Genomic DNA, 21,497 nt, shown 5'->3' on the forward strand with positions numbered 1-21,497 from the left:
GTTTTGCGGCTATATGCCACAGGTTATACAGTGTCTCAACCAACACAGTAACCGCGAACACACACACACTGACACGCAAGGAAAGTAATAATAATAATTGTTGGGTTTTTATATCCTAAAACCAGGATATCATTATGAGAGACGCAGTAGCGAAGGGCTCCGGAAATTTTGACCATCTGGTATTTTTAACGTGTACCGAGATCGCACAGTACATGGGCATCTAGCATTTTTGCCTCCATCGAAATTCCACCGCCGCGGCCGGGATCGAACCTGCGACCTTTGGGTCAGCAGCCGAGCACCGTAACCGCTACACCACCGCGGCGGACGCAAGGAAAGTGAGGAAGCTGAAGACAGAACAGCCCTGGAAGACGCTCAAATACCATCCACTCGTCCGCGTGGTCCGCAACGTGGACCACGTGGATTACGCAAAAATCGGGATCAATGCTTCCTACAATAAATCTGCCGAGAGAACCAGGCCTCTCATCATTACCGGTGCCTTCAACATTACTTTATCATGATCGAACAACGTCTGGTCCTTATACTGCGTGAAAGATGGCTTGGATGTGGACAGGGAAATAAAAGACCTCGCTGCCACGTCGAGGACAGGAGGCATCATAGATCATTTCATCGTAAGAGGCATCCAAGATTTTCACCAGCTGTACTATACCTCGCACTTCACTGCACTTAGACCCCTCGTAGCCACGATCATGACCGGATCCGAAACAAGTCCGGTCCAGCTGCTGGGACTCACTGATCACGATGACCTTGTTCAAGAACTGCCAAGAACCCCTTCCACACATGCACACGGGTTCGTGCGTGCCTGCGTGCGTTCTCCGTCACAACGGACAAGTATAAGCATAAAAACTGTGACAACTGCAACTGTGACTGTAACGTACGAGCAGTGCGCCTGCGTGTGCCACTCGGCTGTGTATATCTAGCGAAACTTTCCTGAATGAAGCTTAGTTGCCAGTAACGCCTGTCCTGCGCATCTGTGTTCCTTCTTTGTCGTGTTCGGATTCGTGCTATCCAGTATTGAAGAATATAAACACTACATATCAGCTTACAGCGTCTGGTGATGGTAACACCCATTCTGCTATCTGCATCGTTACGCAACTGCATGTAAACAACTGGTTATATAATAGATATGCGACTCTTCAACTTATGAGTGCGCGCATGGCACTTCCACGTTTCTATCGCGTCATTCCGTAACGTTTCGCTCAATGTGAAAAATTACGCCACAGTCACCATCCCGCGCATGTTTCGCATAATATCGACTCCCGCGGTACGTGGGATCTGCCGAATTTTTCCTTCCTTCTTATCAAGCGAGGCATAAAATACAGAAAAAGATAAAAATTGAAATTCCACAAAATATGTCACCTATTATAACTTCGAACATGTAAACACAGAAAAATGAGTAATCCAACAGGACATGAGTTACAAATATTTGAACACGAGTTCATGTAAGTAAAATGAGTTCCCATAAACATGTATAAAGTCACATGTTTTATATGGCTTGTCACACACAGCAAAACAGACTAAACAAACAAACACACCTAACGTAAGGTACGCGTTGTAGCGGTATACAGTTTTAAACACATAATTTTGCAGTTAACCAATAGTGTACGGAACAAGTGCTCATCATAGTCGCTATTCGCCCGTAACTTTATTTCAAATTTGCATGGTTTATATGTACACCTATTAAATGCGCAACATTTCTTCGCCAACTATAATCACTTTTACCGTATCTATCTATCTATCTATCTATCTATCTATCTATCTATCTATCTATCTATCTATCTATCTATCTATCTATCTATCTATCTATCTATCTATCTATCTATCTATCTATCTATCTATCTATCTATCTATCTATCTATCTATCTATCTATCTATCTATCTATCTATCTATCTATCTATCTATCTATTTGCCTGCCTGCCTGCCTGCCTGCCTGCCTGCCTGCCTGCCTGCCTGCGTCTTGGCACTCTTGTGGTCGTCTCCTTAAGCTTGTACATACTATAGTTTGCATCGGAGGACCTGAATGTATGATGAACACGATACGTAGGTCATGACATGAATAACGTGACTTCCCATTCGCGTAGGTAACGAAATTCTTTCCACCAGTCACGTGCGGCACATACCCGCATATCGCGGTCCATAGTGTGCAGTTATGTGCCACAGGTGAATCTGTTCATATCAACTTTGGACATCTTAACGTAACAGTGTGAACGAGCCCATGTCACAGAAAATCTGGTGCCGGGGTCGGCGGTGCTGTAGATGGGTTCAAAAATTCACAGGGTCCCTTATGCACTCACCTAAGACGACTGGAAGGCGAATGCCTCCTTCTTTTTCTGCTCAGACGATGTATTATTCCTGCGCCGCCACCCTCCGAAACCTTTGTGCACCTAACGTGGTTTTCCACTGTCTCCAGTATCCGAAGCACCTCACCTGGCTTTGCACTGCCTCCTTGATCGGCTCACCGTTGACCAAGCTACGATACAATGTGATGAGGTCATCATGTGACGTAACAAATTTTGGCGATCTGTGACGTCATGTGGTGACGGAATCGCGGGATGATTTATTGCATCACTCGTGTTGACGCCGCCGACGCTGGACGCCGGTCAATTTTCGCGTTTGGTGAGTTATCTGAGGCTTTCGCCTTATTATCCCGATGGAAGCAAAGAATAAAAATCGCGGCTAGAGCAGGAATCGAATTCACGTATTCTGCATAGTAGTAGGTATTCTGCCCTAGAGCCACACCAGTGCTTCAAACTGTTTCGGAAAAAGACCCTATACAAGTGTCGTGTTATGACAAAGCCGTTGAAGGTCGTAGTGTAGACTATCCGCTTTTATACCAATGTAACAAGCATTTCATATCTTTGACTCCTCAAAGGTATGGTCAAGCGTAGCGCGAATACGTCTACAACTACTACGTATACAATATCCACGTGATTAACCCGCAGCATGCACCTCATGGCAATGAGAGGGACGTATCTGTTCTAACGTGGCTGCCGACGTTATGTCGGACCATGAGCTACGCTTCACATGTCAGTGTAGTCAGCGTACATGCCAATCACACGATATGCGCAAAAGTACCCAATTTACATGAAGACGTCGAAGCATCTCCTATAGTTAGGTTCAAAGTGAAGAATCCGGCATCGGCTACTGTTGGCTGACTGCGTCGCATGAAATTTAATCCCACAATGCGTGGGATCTGCCCGATTTCTTTATATACCTATTGTGCCTCCAACATAATGTCATTGCAAGCCTATGACGTCAGCGATCCCAGCTCTCTGACATCCTATGCGTTCAAGAGAGAAGTGAACGTGTGTTCAAGAGAGAAGTGAAGGTGAACGTGTGTGTCTTCTAAACGTAACAAAAGAGCATCCAATGGGCACAACAGGTCATATAACTGTTGTCTTCCTGCACGCCGTGTCACGAGGTTAAAGGCTCCATGTGGCGGAACTAGGAAGGAAGCAGAAGAGATGGGAAAGGTAGGCAGGGTAACCAGTTCAGAAAAACTGAAAAGCTATCCTACACCGGGGAAAGGGATGGGATAACTTCAAAGTTAGAGGTGAAAAGATAGAGAGAGAGAGAGAGACAGGGGACACATGCGCAACGTCAAAATCAGCCATTTTAAGCGCTGTGTGTCATAACTGTTAGTCTAGGAGCGTGTTCAAGTCTGTCGCCCTAAAGGGCCCCTCAGCAGCCTCTGAAAATACACGCGTTATTCGAAGGTCGCAGGTTCGATCCCTGCCGGCGGCAAGTTATCTTTTCGTCTACTTTATTTTCTTAAGATTTATATCCCAATTATTACAAATACCATCTCCTATACTTTCTTTGGCATTATTGTCTCTTAGCTCTCGTTAATATTGCGTTAGAGTGTACTAGAACAGGGGAGTGCCCGGAACGAGCTTCAAAAAGTGAAGCCCAAAGAGGGTCAATCCGCTTGTAGCGCTGCGATCGGTATAGTCTGCAATGTGTCGTTGTTTAAAGAGTTGCGCGCGGCTCCGCGAAAGTGGTGCAGTGGTACGATCCCCGCTTCCCACTCAAAATGCCCGGGTTCGAATCGCAGCTGTACAGGGTGGGTTTTTATTCGTTTTTTTATTGAAATAGAAAACAAATGAAGGAGTTGTTGTCACCATTGCTTGGTGACGGCTACCCCTTTCCACATAGTCGTTAAGATAACAGAATAAATAAAAAAATATATCTATATATATATATATACATATCTACAGTCGTACAAGTTCAAGAACTCAGTAGCTATCGCAAATATTAGTGTCTTCAAAAAAACGCTGGAGCACTTTCATTGCTTTACGGTTTATCCTAGTCGGCCATGGGCCTAGTATTTTCGCTAAGGAAAACGTTCGCTCAGAGTCCAGCGTGTGAAGTTCTTGTTCGAGTCGCTGTCTATGCGTGTCGTACTTCGGACAGTCGAGCAACAGATGATGCACATCCTCGTCGTCGTGGCCGCATGAACATGTTGACGATGATGCACGATGAATCCGAAATAAGAAGTGCTTTGTGTAAGCGGTTCCGAGTCTTAGGCGATGAATGAGTGTGTCGATACGTCTTGGGAGCTGGGGGTCTAATTGGCACTCAAGGTTAGGGTCAACAGCGTACAGAATCGATTCCTTTGTGCTGTCTGGGAACCAGGTGGATAAACATAATTCACGTTTCGTTCTTCGTAAAATTCGGTTTATATCACATTGGGATGCAGGAATGAGGTGGGTTTGTGTGTAATTATGAGCGGCTTTTGCCAACTCATCTGCCATTTCATTTCCGTAGCTTCTGAAAGCTCTTTCAAGATCGCGTATATATATATATACTATACGTATATCTATTTTTCCTGAAGTGGCATTTTCCACACACGCAAGAGCCGCCAGGGAATCCGTGATTACTACCCACCTTCTGGGCCTCGTTGACAGTTTAATAAAGCTGACCGCTAGCAGAATAGCTACAAGCTCCGATGTTGTTGAAGAGGAAAGATGACTCAGTCGACATGCATGTTCCTCATGTAACTCCGGAATGATGAATGCTGATGTCGCAGTCTCTTTGTTGACGGAGCCATCAGTGTACACGTGAGTGTAGCCTTGGTATCTGTCAAACAAGTGATGTGAGGCCAACTGCAGAGCGGCAATGGCTGGTACGTCATGTTTACTACGCAGACCTTCTATTGACGTTTCAATAGTTGGTAGCTCTAGCAACCAGGGCGGATAGGTCAAGTCCGGCGGCCAATGTGTCGACGCAGGAAGCCGTGAAATGTACTGTTGGTACACACGGTGTATTTGCGTGCCGGGACGGTTCTCAATTTGTGTTATGAGTGGATGTGAAGGGTGTTGCGTGACTAGGCGAAAGAGGTGCCGACAGGTCTCCACATTTCGAATCACTATAAAGTTGGGTTCCCGTGCCTCTGCTAATGTCAAAGAACTTGATGTTGCCTGTGGAACCCCCAGACATACGCGCAGGCTTCGTGCTTGTAGCAGTTGAAGTCGCTGTAGAGACGTCGGGGATATGTTGTGGAGAACTGGTGCGGAGTAGTGTCTACCTTCATAGCTGTATTGGTTTCCCTTACTTTCTTAAAATTAGCTTCAGTTGCTACGTATTGCTGCGAAAAGTAACGCAAAATGAGAAGTAAAATAAAAAAAAAAATTCACAGTTAACATAGTTATTTGCAGCGCCATCTCTTGGCATTCAATCTCGGGGGCCATACCTTATGTTTTTGTTGAATTCCGCGGGATGGCGCTTCAAATAACTACGCTCACTGTGAATTTTTTTTTTCTATTTTACTTCTCATTTTGCGTTACTTTTTGTAGCAATACATAGCAACTGAAGCTAGTTTTAAGAAAGTAAGGGAAACCAATACAGCTATGAAGGTAGACACTACGAATAAAAACACACCCTGTACAGCTGCGATTCGAAACCGGGCCTTTTGAGTGGGAAGCGGGGATTGTACCACTGCACCACTTTCGCGGAGCCGCGCGCAACTCTTTAAACAACGACACATTGCAGACTACCGATCGCAGTGCTACAAGCGGATTGACCCTGTTTGGGCTTCACTTTCTATACATTGGTGCTGCGGCCGTTCCAAGCACTCCCCTGTTCTAGCACACTCTAATTGCGTCTAACAAAGAAAAAACGAGCCCTTAAAAGCCACCTTCTTTCCTTCATAAAAAACGAGCGCGTTATTCTCTCCTGGCGTTTCTCGTCTTTCTGGCGCACTTCGTGACGCAAGAACAGTGATTTACGTGACGTAATCACGGTACATACTCTCGGTTGGTCCCTATATACGCGAAATATCAGTCGTGGATTATCTTCTACACTGCTTCGCCATGCAGCCGCCCGCCCGTTTTTCCTTGTCTCGCATTTCTATCGTGAGCGATCAACTGGTTTCACTTCATTTTGCGCTTTTGTCGACTGCGCAAGCGGAGATAACAGCGTGTAGCCGCAAGCGCGAAATACTGGGCCTATTCGATTTTCCACTTCTGGCTACATCTGGCTACCCGCGGGCTGCCAGAGACAGCCAGAACGCATTCGTTTTTTCTCGGGTTGCTCCGCCCACCGCGCGCGCACTTCCGGTGGGCATTCGTTTTTCGCCGTCTGGCTGCATCTGGCGACCCGCGGGTCGCCAGAACTCGCCAGGACGATTTTGGTCTGGCGGCTCTCTGGCCGTTTTCTGGCTAGCAGACGCCAAAAGGGACGATGAGCGCTCGCGACCATCTTTGCGTGGTCTCCGCGGAATGCAAACGCCTCGGGATCCTCGGCGGCTCTCGGCCAGTGCGACAAGATACGTCTTTTCGGCCGAAATCTTCGGTCGTCCTCATAGGCCTTGAGGATAAAATGCCGAAGCTTCAAGCTCCTCAACCAGGGCTGCACAAGTAATTCTAGACAGTCGGGATAGCTTTTTAAATTTAAAGTTCACTTACGCCGGCCCGACCTTCTCAACGTACAGCGGAACTCTGCCGTTCTTCTCGTTGCAGTCTGCTTATCAGCAGACACACAACGAGATCTTCGATATTTTCATTCTCGCACACAACGGTTTGGTGACGCCTGCGAGCGCGCAGCAAGGCGAACAGCCCAGCGATCGTCGCTAACAAAATTTCTACTAGCATGTTGGAGCAGACGACGCAGTTGTGAGCCGCCCAGCCGCGAGCCCGAAATTCGATTTTACTTCTCCCGACCACTTTCTGGTTGCCAGAAGTTTTTAGGCCACGTGATATAACGTCATTTCCTGTCAGAACCGGAACCCGCTGGCTGGTTTCTGGCAGCCAGCGGGCTGCCAGAAAATAGATACGCACCGCGCTAAGTGCTGGCATTGCACACGTGTCTTTAAGAAATAAGTGGTGAGCAGGAGGGATCGCCTGTAGGAAGGCTAGGAAAGGTGATAAAGAAACCATTCCCACGTCTTGGAGCACGGGATGGTGACGTGCCCTTTAATGAAATTTAACCGTGCCTTCGCCGTCCTCAGCTGCGATGGCTTCTGAGGAAGACATTCCAGAGAGGTTTCTGCTAACATCGGTCTTTGTTCAAGGCCAGATAGAGCGATTGCGAGGGATCGCCTGTGCACATTACAGCGAGGACCGTCGATTGAAATGCGTTGTAGGGTCTCGTAGCTATACGACGGTAATCAGAGAGAGCGTTCTCAGCAATTGCTATGTGAAACGCTGCGGCAAGGGTGTTATATCTGTAACCCTACAATACAGCAGGCTAAAGAAAAAACTCACAAGGTCAATTATGCATTCGTCTGAGACAATTCTAAGATGAAAACCATCTTTTTCTTCTCAGTTCTTCTTTTACAGCAGAGCTGTTATGCTAGAGGTTGGGCGTGTGTCGTAGACAGAAAATCATCATCATCATGAGCCGGCACGAGCTCTCTTCATCATCGTCTTCTTCTTCTGCCCCGCTCTCAGAACACGTGCGCCGATCTGTCCGGCATGGAATGCAATAAATCTGATGGGCGATAGGAAAAGTACAGATAGACAGAAAGAGAGAAAAAAAGAGGAAGACAGAGAGAAGTTCTTGGCGAAAAAAAAGGTTTCCTGGTGAGAGCAAGCATACCCATGCATGGTGTAGTATAGCAATGGGCGGGTAAGAGAGAGGTGAGAGGGTAAAAGCCTAGCCAAGCCAGGACCAGCTAGGTGCTCACCAGCTCTGCTCTGTGACCCAGCCTTGCACGAATTAGTGCAAGCTGTACTAATTTTGTTTCCGCTCTGTCATTGTATTGATCCTCTCCCCCCCCCCCCCCCCCCTCCGAAAGCGTTCTGTACCTCACCTGGTTTTGCACTGTCTCAGTGATCGCCCTACCTTTGACCAAGCGACGATGTCATGTGACGTCATGGTGACGTCACAAGTTTTGTCGATCTGTGACGTCATGATGACGTCATGTGATAATGTGATAACATGATGATGTTTTGCGTCCCTCGTGTTGACGCCGACGCCGCGCGGCGCGGACGGTTAATTTTCGCCTTTGACGAGGCACCTAACGCTTTTTCTCCCAAAAGTTATTATGGAATCATAGCTATGGTGACTATAGTTTGCCAGATGTGTTTTTTGCATCTTTTTTTATTCACCTGCTTTACTTGTGGCGTATTTTCTCGCACGCATCGAACCACTGATATGTTCTCGTCTTCCGGTTTGTTAAAGCAACGCTAGTTCCTAACCATTCTTGCTACCGTGAAGTTTGAAATTCCGTACAAATGTGGTGCATTTCAAACCATAACTGTTTTTTTTTTTTGCATAACCATATTGTTCATGTGTTTTGTTTCAGTTTGTATACTTCAAGGGCATAGGTCGTTGAGCTATAGCTAGCGAAATGGCACCGCTGTGATGAACGCATTTACCATGAAAGCGGCACTTGTTCCGTGATACTTTTCGGAAGTTTTGTGAACAGGCGTACAGGTCAAAGCAATCGAATGCTACGGAAATGTCTGCATGTTGCTTGATGTCTACAACTATTGTGCATCCTAATGCGTCGTGTGGGTCATAAGATATTCGTGGCGTTTATTCTTGTCAACGACATCTTTTAAACACAACAGGTGCTAATCTGTCACGCACTTCACCGTATTAAGCACGGTTTATTTTTGTCCAGCGTCACATTAACCTACAAGAATACGGAATAGCAGTGCTTTCTACCACGTATGCGCTTGTCCGTCCATGTTTCACTCTTGGACAGTTTGGGCTGGGATGCAGTAATTACTGGGAAACAGTATGTTAACTGTACGCGCCTATAATCTCTGTCAGCGTCCAAAGTTTTCACTCGTCATTTTACGTGGACCATCACATTTCTGGTCACTGTTTAATATCTACAGCTGCATCCACTCCCTCATTTCTTATTTTTATTGATTCGGATTTTACCACTCGAGCGTAAGCATACAGTAGGAAAATCGCTTCATATAAAATATAAGCACTTCGCTCTGAAACCGAAGTGGTTGCGTGGATTACGTTAGAATGCCTGTTATAATTGTTATATTATGCGCACATGCAGTAACCATCTGTATAAAATAAACCATTTATCTTTATCCAGCATAGCACAGGGCATGTGTGAAACCCCTTTTAGCAAAGAGTTATAGCATAGTTATAGGCTGAAGTTACCTCGCTATTATTTCGCAGTGTGTAACACCGTCAAAAGAAACGTCAAATGTGACCTATTACCCGAGTATTAATTACGACTTAAAATGAAGGATATGAGTGCATTAAGGTAGACGAGTTGATGAGATTTCATCATAAAACCACAACGCAAGTGCACTCAACAATAAAGATGAAGCGAAGTGTCGTTTTGGTTTTTTCTACCTTGTGTTTGTTCGTTGGTTCTCCCGACAGCATATATAGCAGGTGTAGTGTGAATGACTCACATGATGCAGTATTGCGTTAGTTAATTCTTTGTTTTCAGTTCTTGCACATTTCACGAGTGCACGGAAAGTTTACGCAACGCTGTGTTTTCCTTTCTTCGCTGATAGCCCAAATTCGTGTTTTGCATAAACCAATGTAATTGTTTTATTTGCTCAGAAACGTTTGAATATGTACTTTAAGAAAACGAAATTTTGGGCTGGTTGGCTTTTTCATGATCACTAAATGAGTAGAGCGCGAGTAGAGTCTGCGTGTCCTTTTTGTTATGCGCTGTACTCCTTTAGTGATGATTTGAAGATGATTCCAACTATAAAGCTTAGAAATCTAAACTTGAAATTCAGGGCGCGTTCTGAGTGCCTTCTTATCGTTATTTTCCATCATCTACGCGAAGTGGCCGGGAAAAACTTCATGACAGCTAGAAAAAATTCCTCCGGCATTAATCCGGGTCATTAAAAGTCAATTGATCCTAATCAACTAACAAACCACCCCTTTTCGACTGTTGTCACGCGTCCGTCGCGCGTAATAAGCACTCTGGAACCGACCAAGCTGCGGAGCAGATTGATCGCTGCAGCCTTGAAGCACAAAAGTGTCGCCGAGTTCCACGTGCCGTATCGTGGGCGCCAGAGCATGCCGTGCCGTACGTGGGTGCGATACTTCAGATAAATGTGCCCTTTTTTCCGTACAGCGAGACGAGGTTATCAGACGGTCTTGAGCAAGAAGCTCTCGAGCATGCGTAACCCGGTCCGCATAGCATCGGCGCACTTGCGTCAGCCACCAGCGGCACTTGACTCTTTCAGCGCATCTGATTTAATGTTTCTTTCTAGTATGCGCATGATGAATGGATAGCGCTGGGCACCCTCCCCGACTTGACTCTACGGAGCCGACGAGTTTCAACTTTCAATAGTGACACCCTGCGTGGTAACATCTTGCCGACTGGTGGCGAAATGCTGTATACGAGAAAGCCGCGGATACGAGCCTTTTGAAAGTGCCGATACACAATACTAGTGCCACCAGCTGCGTGTGCTATAACGTCTCTTGTTTATTTAAGCAAAATGCGGCAAATAGTTCTGTCCATTATTCGTTTCGCGCTGTTTCACTCTTGCGCTCGTGAAACCATTCACAATTTGGCTTCTCGCACACATGTCCCGGTAAAACCATTAGGATGTATAGTCGCCCATTTGTTTTTTAACCTGAACCCACGAGCATCGACCGCCAAGTTGATAAGCGCCGTACAACGGAGTGCAACGGCGAAATGAACGAGAATACGCGCATGCGCGCAATGAGCAGTCTTGGACAGCTGCCGTCTGCGGAAAAGCCTAGCTATGGTGGCTAGCCTAACAGACGGCAGCTGCCCGCGACTGCTCATAGCGCGCATGCGCGTATTCTCGTTCATTTCGCCGCTGCGCTCCGTTGTATGGCGCTTATCAACTCGGCGGTCGACGCTCGCGCGTTCAGGTTAAAAAATTGGGCGACTATACTTCTTAACGTCTTTACGCGCGGTTTCTTTGTTTTCAATTCGTTGAATGTTATTCCTAATTCGCTCCGTGAATTAAAGTTTCCGGATGTTTGAGGTACACCTGCTAACATCAGACCACAAATCTCACATGCGTTGTGTCTGTGTGTGTGTGTGTTACCATACGTTGTAATAAAAAGTATTACCATACATTGTGCCAACATAGTGCCAACTCTATAACTTTTTCTACAAGGATGTATAAGAGCGTTCATAAAGTTGCGCTGAACAGTGTACAGGTGATGAAAGAAAAAAAAATGTGGTCTAACGCTCCTAAGTTGCGCTGCGGGGTGCGATGGACACTTTAGTGGGGGGCCCTGGAATAAAGCTGAACAGCCGCTTCTTTCAACGTGATCCAAAAACAGGTTACAGCCCATTTTTGCTGTCTGAGTTGATTGGAGTATACAGCCACCCTGGAACCTTCTACCTCGTACTCATCATAGAGACGTCATAAAATGCCTCTCGCTACTGATCAAAACGGTAACTGTACTGCACAATGGTGAAAACGGTATTTGCCCTGTATAACGCAATCGAAACAGGTCAGAATCAGTCAATTCGTTATCTCCGGATACTACCGATGGATACAGCCACGCGCACATTGTTCTCTTCGTTTTACAGGATGTCAGGGGTAACGAAGTGTCTGAACTTTTGTAAAGTACTGCGACTTTTGTCGGGCCATCAGCCGTGCTAGGTCTTGGGCAGCTGTCACTGCAGCCTAAAGAAATGTAGAAAAATGCAGATTACTTCATATTGACATCCTTCTCCTGTTGCCGTGAAATGTTTCTATTCTTTCCTTTTAAAGTTGATGCAAACAGAGTACGTTTCTGACGGCAGCGCCTTCTATACGACAAATGTGCATATGCCACTAGTCGTATGATTGCTGGCGCCGACTCCTCGAAACACCACTTATAATAATTCCCCGAAGACTATCATCTTGCGTAATGTTGCGGGCATGACGACTCTTGTTGCCGCAATAGGGTATTTGTGCAAGCGCGTACAGATCCTCGTCGCAAGAAGTTTTCCATCGCTATTCCGTCCGCGCTTCGTGCATTATGCTCATGGTGCCTCCGTGGTCATATGCGCACTCAGTGTAAAAACTTCACGATGTTTTGCTGTGTTAGCGCCTGTGACACATTGAAAATAAATAAATTGTCGAAGGTTTATATAACATAACTGATGTTATATTTAATGCGATAATAATGGTATGCCTCGTCTGCTACAATTCTGCGATAAAATAAAGAAACATTGTTCTGTGTCGTATCTGCGATTAATCTAGCGATAATTATTGAAAAATTGCAAAACGTAGAAGTATCAGCAATCTGACGCATTGAGGTCCGCATTCATAAAGTAACGCCAGCCTCTTTATCCTGCTCTTATCACCATATTAGGCTCAGATATCGTTACATTATAGTCATATTATGATAGCTCATTACAGCTGTTACTTATCAATGCACATGCGCAGGCAACAAAAGCTAAATACTTTGTTTGTCATTGCAGCATACTCTTGTTCACATGAACCTCTTACACATGTTTGCACCAAAGCGACAACACATTATCCTGACGCTAGATTTCGACAGAGTGAAAGAAATATTGAAGCTGCAGTTTTCACAGCGAGGCTGTAAATGGCCTGGGCATTCTGTCTGTGCGTGTGCGAAAATCCCTAGCGCAGGATACGCCATAGTAATTGGGCAAACCGCACTACTCACCACCGGTCCACTAAAACTGAAGGGTGATCGTGCAGGAAACGCCAAGCGCACGCTGCAAGCCAGATAATACGAGGCATGTCCAGTCAAAAAGACGCAGGTTGCTCAAATAGAAATATTTAATGGAGCATACGTTAAACTGAAGGGGGAATTTCTGGACAGACAAATTGGATTTACTGGCAGACTGGGTTACTGGCAGACTGGGCTAAGGTTCGACATTCTCTGTCCCATCTGTCGCGCTAGACAGCTTCGATGGTCATCCACCTTTACAGAGTGGCTCCTAGAATTTTTGAAAAGTCGTTCAATGTACCACTAGTAAACATATTTGTAGCGCAAAAAAACCAGACGTAGACACAAGTAAGGAACACATACACAGTGATTCAAACCAACTAGCCCGCATCACCGCCTTGACGTTCAATGTAGTGTCTCTTGTTCCGGGTTTAAGCATTGGGTGCATGTCGCTGAGTGACATGCACATATAAGGAGCAAATCGAATCGCTCTGTCGCAGCATCTTTATAATAAGGGTTATGCCTAATTTTCACTCTTCACGGCACACCCTGTGTATCTGAAAAATAATAATTGCGTCTTGTTTGCATGTATAACTTAGTGCATAGTGTGTCCTTGGTCTTCATATACACGTTGTTTTCTTCAAAATTGGCTAGCGCGAAAATCGACACGGACTAAGAAGGAACACTGATGTACAGGACAGGCGCTACTCGCAACTAAGCTTTATTCATAAACGTCTTCCTACATATATACATAGCCGAGTGGCGCGCGCAGGCGCAATGCACATGACGGTCGACATGGTAATCAGGACCGGGATACCAAAACATATTCGCATTATAACCAAGTGTCTAAGAACAGTCTTTCCTTACTGCGCAGAACAACAGAAGTGTCACTGATACATTCACGGTCTTTCTTTTTAATGTGATAAGCCTCCATTAGTTCTCTCGCCAGCGCATTCCCACTTCTGCCCAGAATTCGAATGCTAGACAGCACTGGCTCACAGGCACAGGTCCTACAATGCGTAGGCAGATGAAAAGTCAAATTATTCTTAACAGAGCGCTCGTGTTCCCGTGCTCGATCGTTGACGCAACGACCAGTTTGTCCGATATAAACCTTGCCACAAGTGAGTGGGATTTCGTACACGACGCCTACGGCGCATGTGACGTAGGGCCGGACGTGCTTTTTTCCGCACGTCGGTTTTTTAAGTGGTCCCGAAATGCGTGGGCATAGCCCAGCCAGTTTATGCGGCGCTGAAAAAACTATAGGTACGTTGTACCGTTGTACCAATTTTGAAGATTATGAACCAACTAGCCCAACAACGTATACTCTTAATATACACGTTGGTTTTTTCTTCCAGTGCCTCCTTCAGTTATTTACTCTAAGGAGCCTTTCTTTTGCTTCCAAAACATATTTGCTTTTCGATCTGTGATTATCCAGTGGGAGTGTCCGAGTCTCACGTTTACTTCACATAGACTCGGCATAATTGCCGGGTGTCGTAGCGTGCACACCGATGGCGCTATGGGAGAAGGAAATCACCCGATGTTTCCATTTTTACTTTCCGTCACGCCACACTCCAAGACACAACTCAGTCGCTTCCCCATTGCTTACCCGACCGATCAATATCAACGCGGCGCCGGTACCGGCAGCGATCATAGACTGTGCCTCCTTATCAGGCACTCAACTGGCTGATGTATTTCTTCACACCCTCGACGCGTCCTCCTGCCCTATCCGCTGTTGTACGGCGCCGTCGAGCGACATAAGGGTGTAAAGTGGAGAGATTTGTGCAGCGATCTGTTACAGATATACCCAGCTAGTGTCATTGTCGCCTTAGGAAACAACTATCTGTAAGAGTTGCGAAAAACGCTAAGGAAATGTTCAAGCCTAGTTTGGCTGTCGTGATTTCGAGCGAGTTATCTGAACATGACTTTTATTTCAGGCGTACTAACTTATTTGCGAGAGTATTAGGTTCCCGTTTCGACAAAAAAGGCCGGTCTTACTTCTTGTGGGGAAAGAGTAATTCACGTCGGTTACGCCAGATAGCGCCAGAGTACCTGCTCCGCCGGCAATGCACGCGCGCAGCCAAATCGGAGGAAGTTTACGTCACTTATGCATCCCCCTCTCCCGTTTACGAGCCGGCTCCAGCCGCCTAGCTAGTTTAGCATCGCCTGCCACGGAGAGCGGCGGCTGTTCGGCGAGCGTTAGGAATCATTTACTGCCGGTTTTCTACGAAGTCGAGCCGCCGCAGCAGACCGCACGTGTCTAATTTCCGGAGCCCTCGGCCCCAAGTGGTGAGCGCGAAAAGGAAAGCCGGTTTTCGTCATTTGTTGACCGCTACAGCCTGCTACGTGTAGCGGAGTCACCGCACAGGGAGCGCATCGTCCTTTGGGCTCCGTCATCTTGCTGTTGCACCGCACGGATCTCCACCATGCAGCACTCTGCTCTCACCGAGGCCAACCTGAATTACCCGCAACTCCAGATCGAGGATGACCCCAAGAAGCAGGCGACGGTGGAGAACATCGTACGCCCTCTCGTCCTCAGCGTGCACACCATCTGCAAGATCCGGGACGTGTTCAACAGCGAGATTGAGCTGGGTTTGATGAAGAACCCTCGCAGACCGTCCTCTCTGCAGATGGAGAACACGTACCTGCCCGAACTTCCCGACGGCACCGAGAGGGGCGAGTTCCTCGCCCTGGACTTGGGCGGAACCAACTTCCGTGTCCTGCACCTTCAACTTGATCCGGAAGGCGAGAAGCAGTTTCACGTCAAATACTATTCTGTTCCGGAACCGATAAGACTTGGACCTGGCGAAAAGTTGTTTGACTTCCTGGCCGACTGCATTCACGACTTCATGGAGACCAATAACTTGATGGGAAAACGGATGCCCCTGGGTTTCTGCTTCTCCTTTCCGATGGTACAGAAGGCGCTGAACGTGGGCATTCTGGTCACATGGACCAAGAGCTTCAACTGCTCCGGAGTTGTTGGCCAAGACGCAGTTCAGATGCTCAAAGACGCCATCGACCGGCGAGGTGACATGGATATCGATATCGTAGCCGTCGTCAATGACACGACGGGTACCCTGGTCAAGGGAGCCTTCCTCGATCACGAGTGTGGCATCGGTCTCATTTTGGGAACCGGGAGCAACGCCTGCTACCTCGAGAAGATCGAGAACATTGAAAAGTGGGAGGGCGACAAAACGGGGATCCGCGAAGTGGTAATCGACGTTGAGTGGGGTGCCTTCGGCGATAACGGTGTTCTGAACTTTATCAAGACGGAGTTCGACCGGAACGTCGACGACAACTCGCTGCTTGTCAACTCGTTCACTTTCGAGAAGCTCTTCTCCGGCAAGTTCCTCGGCGAGTTGGTACGACACGTTCTGGTCAAGCTCATTCGAGAACGAGCCCTCTTCGACGGCAGGGCGTCCGAGACTATCCTCACGAAGGGCACGTTCACGACGGCTGACGTGTCGGAACTCGAAGGCGATGACGGCGAGAGTCGTGCTCGCGAAATTTTGGCCAGGATCGGCTACATACGGGTTACGGACGACGATATCGCTGTCGTGCGCTACGTCTGCGGCGTAGCATCGGCCAGGGCAGCGCTCCTCGTGTCTATCTGCCTGGCGGAGCTACTGAATCGCATGCAGAAGCCGACAGTGACAATAGCCATTGACGGTTCACTTTACAAGCACCACCCCAGGTTTCATCGACTCATGACTTACTTCATCACGATGCTGGCGCCGAACCGTCCTTTCAAGCTGATGCTCGCCGAAGACGGTAGTGGCAAAGGAGCAGGGCTTGTCGCTGCTGTGGCCGAGAGGCTGCGACGTGCGAAGCTAAATGGCTACCATGAGTGATGACTGTTAATCGGTTGGTGTACCGCGCTGTATGTGTGTGAAGAATGAACTGAATATGTTCTGAAAGTGTACAGTGTATTTTGTAAATATAACCCTGCTCTGTTTACTGTGTCTTTTATACATCGTCAATTCAAGGTGGTAAAAGTTGGCACTGTTTTCTGAGTTTTCAAACCTTGCGATGGTTTCGTACTTTACTATTGCTGCCACGGCACAATAGCGAATAACACCGAGGTTTGGCATGAGTTCGCACCAAATTTTACATTGCGCTGTGCTGTCGGCACGTAGTGTATTGTTTATATTGCAAACTGCCTAAAATTTTTGCGGTTGTGTTGTTTCCTTGAAGCATCTATACAGGCCGCATTGAACATTGAAAAGCGAATAGCGAAAATTCGCGAGTCCTGTGTGACGAAGTTGTGCGCTTGATGGTTAAGACAAAAGCTAGCATGTAGGGCTCCAACCTGCGTATATATAGATACTTCAATGCTCTCTGCGGTCATTGTGCTTGGAACAACGTATTTTCATGTTGCGCAGCTGTGATGAATTGCAAATCATTCTGCGGACGGTTATTCCGCATAAACGTGTCGAGGTACGATGTTGATGGAAATTGAAGTAGGAAGTTGTCTCTGCTAGCTACAATTGATGAATTCACAAATACAAGCAGCACAAGGAAGCACAGACGTCAACGCAGCCCATCATGTCTGCATTTACTTGTTCAATGTGTGCATATTCGTACAGTTAATCACAGGACTAGAAATACATAATCTGTCCCACGACGACGTATGCTTATTCGTACAGTTGCTCACAGGACTAGAAATACATCATCTGTCCCACGAATACCTGCTGACTGAATATTCTTCATGAATCGGTCGCCTTTATAATGCTACGTATGCACAGTCCGAAGGAAAAGCTTTACGATGGACAAAATAAAATACGGAGAATTACAATTTCGTTGTTGCAGCAGATAGCAGGGATGCGAAAGTGTGTTGATTTTCTTTCATTTCCAAGTTATCCGCAGTATTGACCAGTTGCGAGTGCTGAATGAAAATAGAAATGGAATACAGTCAAAGTACTTCTTGCATTGTGTCTGTTCATTTGTCACATTTGTTCTTTTGCTGCGTATTAACTCTCCTACATTCGATGACGTCAAGAACGTCGCATTGCATCCTTGATTATTCACCGCATTTTCCTAAGTATGTCACCGCGTCATGCGCAGCTAGAGGTTGTTCTCACAGATCACGTATGCTGAACACCTGGCGTTCACATATGCAGAACACCTGATCGCTGAGAAGCTTCACCAAATGTACAGTCTCGATTTTATGCAGATCTCAATCTAGGAAGTCATAAAACCTATGAAAACCCATCTGCAAACGATCAGCTGCTTATTTAATATGCAGTGTGGATGCGCGTGCAATTAATCAGGTCCAGAGCAACAGCAATATTTCGTTGAAATCTTACCGTAAGCTTTAATTATTAAATGTATTGCAGTATGGGTAGGGTGTTTTGCCCATATACCTGGTTAGAGGATTTTGGGGGCTGTGAATACCTTCTTTGGTAAGCTGTTTCCTATTTATTTATTTATTTATTTATTTATTTGGACAAAGCGATTCTTTGTAGCAGTATTAACGTTTAGCGTGCACTTTCTACTGAGGTTCATCAAAGATATGGTGTAATATATATATATATATATATATATATATATATATATATATATATATATATATATATATATAGCCAATGGAAGGACATACGCTGTAAAAAAAACATTCTATTTTACAAGCGTAAGATCTGCTACAATGAGCAGCGTAACTGCCATCCTAAGGTAAAGTCATGACAATGTCTGATCTGACCAAGGTATACCACGTGGATAGGTAACATGCTTATTCGCCGCATGCGTTTAGCTCATGTTTCGATTTGTTTCCAGGGCATAAAATCTAGTGATGAAATTTGAGTAGGTGTAATAAGTAACTCGGAACAGTTTGTTTATGCATAGCATGAGTGACGTGCCAACTTTTTCGTACTCCATGAATGAAATAACGAGAAAATTGTGGCTCAAACAGAGAACAAAAAAAAAACACACGACAGAATAGGACGCCAGGATAGAAGACAGGATACTGGCGTCCTATCCTCTAGTTGTTGTTTTTTTGAGTCTCAGTTTGCGTCACAATTCTTTCGTTAATCTATGCGCCAGCTTGCCCAACGCAATATTCTGCTTATCCATGAATGGAAGTTTACATGTTCGATCGCAGGGCATATAAACACCCAGGACTGTCATCGCGTGCAGAGAAGCCGTTCAGCTTGTCCGCTCTTCCGGCTGCAGATTATAAGCATGGCGCCCACGGCGATGAGGCCAAATCGTTGGACAAGTTTGGAATGCAGCCGAACGAGGCGCGTCAGAGGAGCCGCCCGGTTCCGCGTTATGGCGTCTCGCTGCCTCTGCTTCTGGCATTGCGCAAATGCAGCCGCGGCGTCAGACACCGGACGCCGCACGGCGTGAACGCGTGCATAAAATTGGAAACTGAGACGAGCCCCTCCTCGGGGCTTCTTTTATCTGTAAGCTGCACGGCCCCTATGCCTGAAAAATAAAGAAGCAATTAAGGCAACACAGACGCAGCTCAGATATCGGGAGGCGAGGAGTGCCTGGCACTCTTCCAAGAGCTCGCGCAGAGCAGCGGCTCTGTAGCCTTTCACGAGGGACGTGGAAAGACCTTGGTGGCCCTTATTACGATGATACGGTGGCCGAGTGACGATCCTCTGTTTGCCGCGTATTGTATTACGTGTCGTAGCTGTTCTTGGCCTTCGGACAAGCGGTAATCTTGCGAGCAGCAGTGCTGATCGATTAGATAAACGCCCACGCGACATTTATATCTTCTTCATTTTATTCTATTCATTGCGGATCCGTGTCGCCATTGTGTTCCGGAGTGCGTAGCACAACTGCCTGAAGATACGAGGACCAAGAGCTCGAAACGATTGACCCGCCTAGACATGTTACAAAATAATGTGAGACTAGGGTGTTATGTATGATATGCGGGTGCTTGTTCTTCATAACGATGTATTACACATACCGTATCTCTGCCCACTGTGCAAGCTTCCAGTGACAAAATTTGGAAAATGCGATTTAGCGCCAGCCATCGTGTGTTAAAAAACATTAGACGTCCGAAGTTTTATAAGTTCTTCCCAGTAAGAGATCGAAGCAGTTATCGGATGTAAGGCATATGATTTAGTTGCTCCGAGTGACTTGACGTGAGCTTCGCACTCGAACTGTGTAACATCGAAACAGTATTGCCACGCCCACTTCTTGTTTTATTAACACGAAAGTGTTTTATGCCGGGGTCCACCACGGCTCCACTGACGCATTTCCGTCACGGATATGACGTTGTAAAATATACAGACTAACATATGGCAAAGAAAAAAAACTGTAAGAAAAAGTTCCGTCACCGGGAGTCGAACTTACGACCTCTCGATCGCCAGCGCGCAGCGCGAAACGACTCCGTCACAGACGACATGTTCTCTGCTACGCTAACGGCGAGCTATTTATGTACACCATTCGCCGGTGGCGGTACTCAGAGATCGGCGGTACAGCGCGTTTTCGTTATCGCTAGCGAGATGGCGCGAAGGGCTCGAAGAGCGCGCTTTGAAAGTCGTCCCCCACGGGGATTAGCGCACGCCTCGACAGGGCGTGGTCGGTCGTGCGGGCGCTTATCTCGTGATCTCGTTGGTTTGTACGTCTTGCGCTCTGCCTGCAAGTTTCCGTTGAGAGCACGAATGTCACTCCTCTCACTGCAGCGGCCGCTTTTGCGAAGGGAGCGCGCTGCTCACACAGAAATAAGTTACAACTGTGACAGTTCCCGCTCATCCTTTGTATGTTCGTTCCGCGAGTCCTTTCTGCTTGAGCAGCGCATTGCAAGTTTCGAGCGGCTTGCCGTTCTTCGCGTAACATTACAATTTGACGCTGTAGCATTCATTCCTTCGCGCTTGGGGCGAAAGAATGCACAATAAACGCTCAACTACGCCTGTGAAGACACGTTTCACTTTCGTGTGATACCGATTCCTATGACAGACGGATCAGCCATGTTTTTTGAATTATTCGGGTTTGACCAGCAAGGACGTTTATCAACGATCGACGCTGTCCGCAAAGCAGTGTTCGAGAAGCTTCTCAATTGTAGTAGATCGTTTTATTAAGATTGCGCGCCGCCCGTGAATGTTCTAGCTTTGTCGAGAGATAATGCCGCCACCAGCGATATGGCTGGAAAGTTCGATAGCGCCTGTATAAAAGCCGACGCGCTTGACCGCTTGTCAGTTGATCGACGGACGACGCCCTGTTCGCCGCTATCATTGTACAGCGTGTATTGCTGTAGTTCTAGTTCTCATTTTCCGGCCACAAGTACGGCCAAATAAACAGTTTCATCCTGCAAACGCCGACTGCTGTCTTCGTCGACGTCACGACCACGTAACAGTATGATACAGCAAAGACCTTCATATTCCCGTAACATCATCCCCGTAACAATATCATCCAACTTCAGCATTTCTGCGAACTGCTTGCAGAATTTCTTCACCCTGCCACTAGTCATTAGCTGCTCCACGGT

General features: G+C 46.7%; 1 protein-coding gene across 1 annotated transcript; it reads left to right on the top strand.

Annotated features, from left to right (window-relative positions):
- The first annotated feature begins 15,204 nt into the window (after window positions 1-15,204).
- On the top strand, window positions 15,205-17,026 carry LOC119396143 (hexokinase-2). The gene has a single exon (XM_037663244.2). The coding sequence runs from the start codon at window positions 15,490-15,492 to the stop codon at window positions 16,912-16,914; it is 1,425 nt and encodes a 474-aa protein (XP_037519172.1). The 5' UTR covers window positions 15,205-15,489; the 3' UTR covers window positions 16,915-17,026.
- Window positions 17,027-21,497: the final 4,471 nt, after the last annotated feature.

The sequence above is a fragment of the Rhipicephalus sanguineus genome, chromosome 6, assembly GCF_013339695.2.
Source record: "Rhipicephalus sanguineus isolate Rsan-2018 chromosome 6, BIME_Rsan_1.4, whole genome shotgun sequence".
Classification (NCBI taxonomy): domain Eukaryota; kingdom Metazoa; phylum Arthropoda; class Arachnida; order Ixodida; family Ixodidae; genus Rhipicephalus; species Rhipicephalus sanguineus.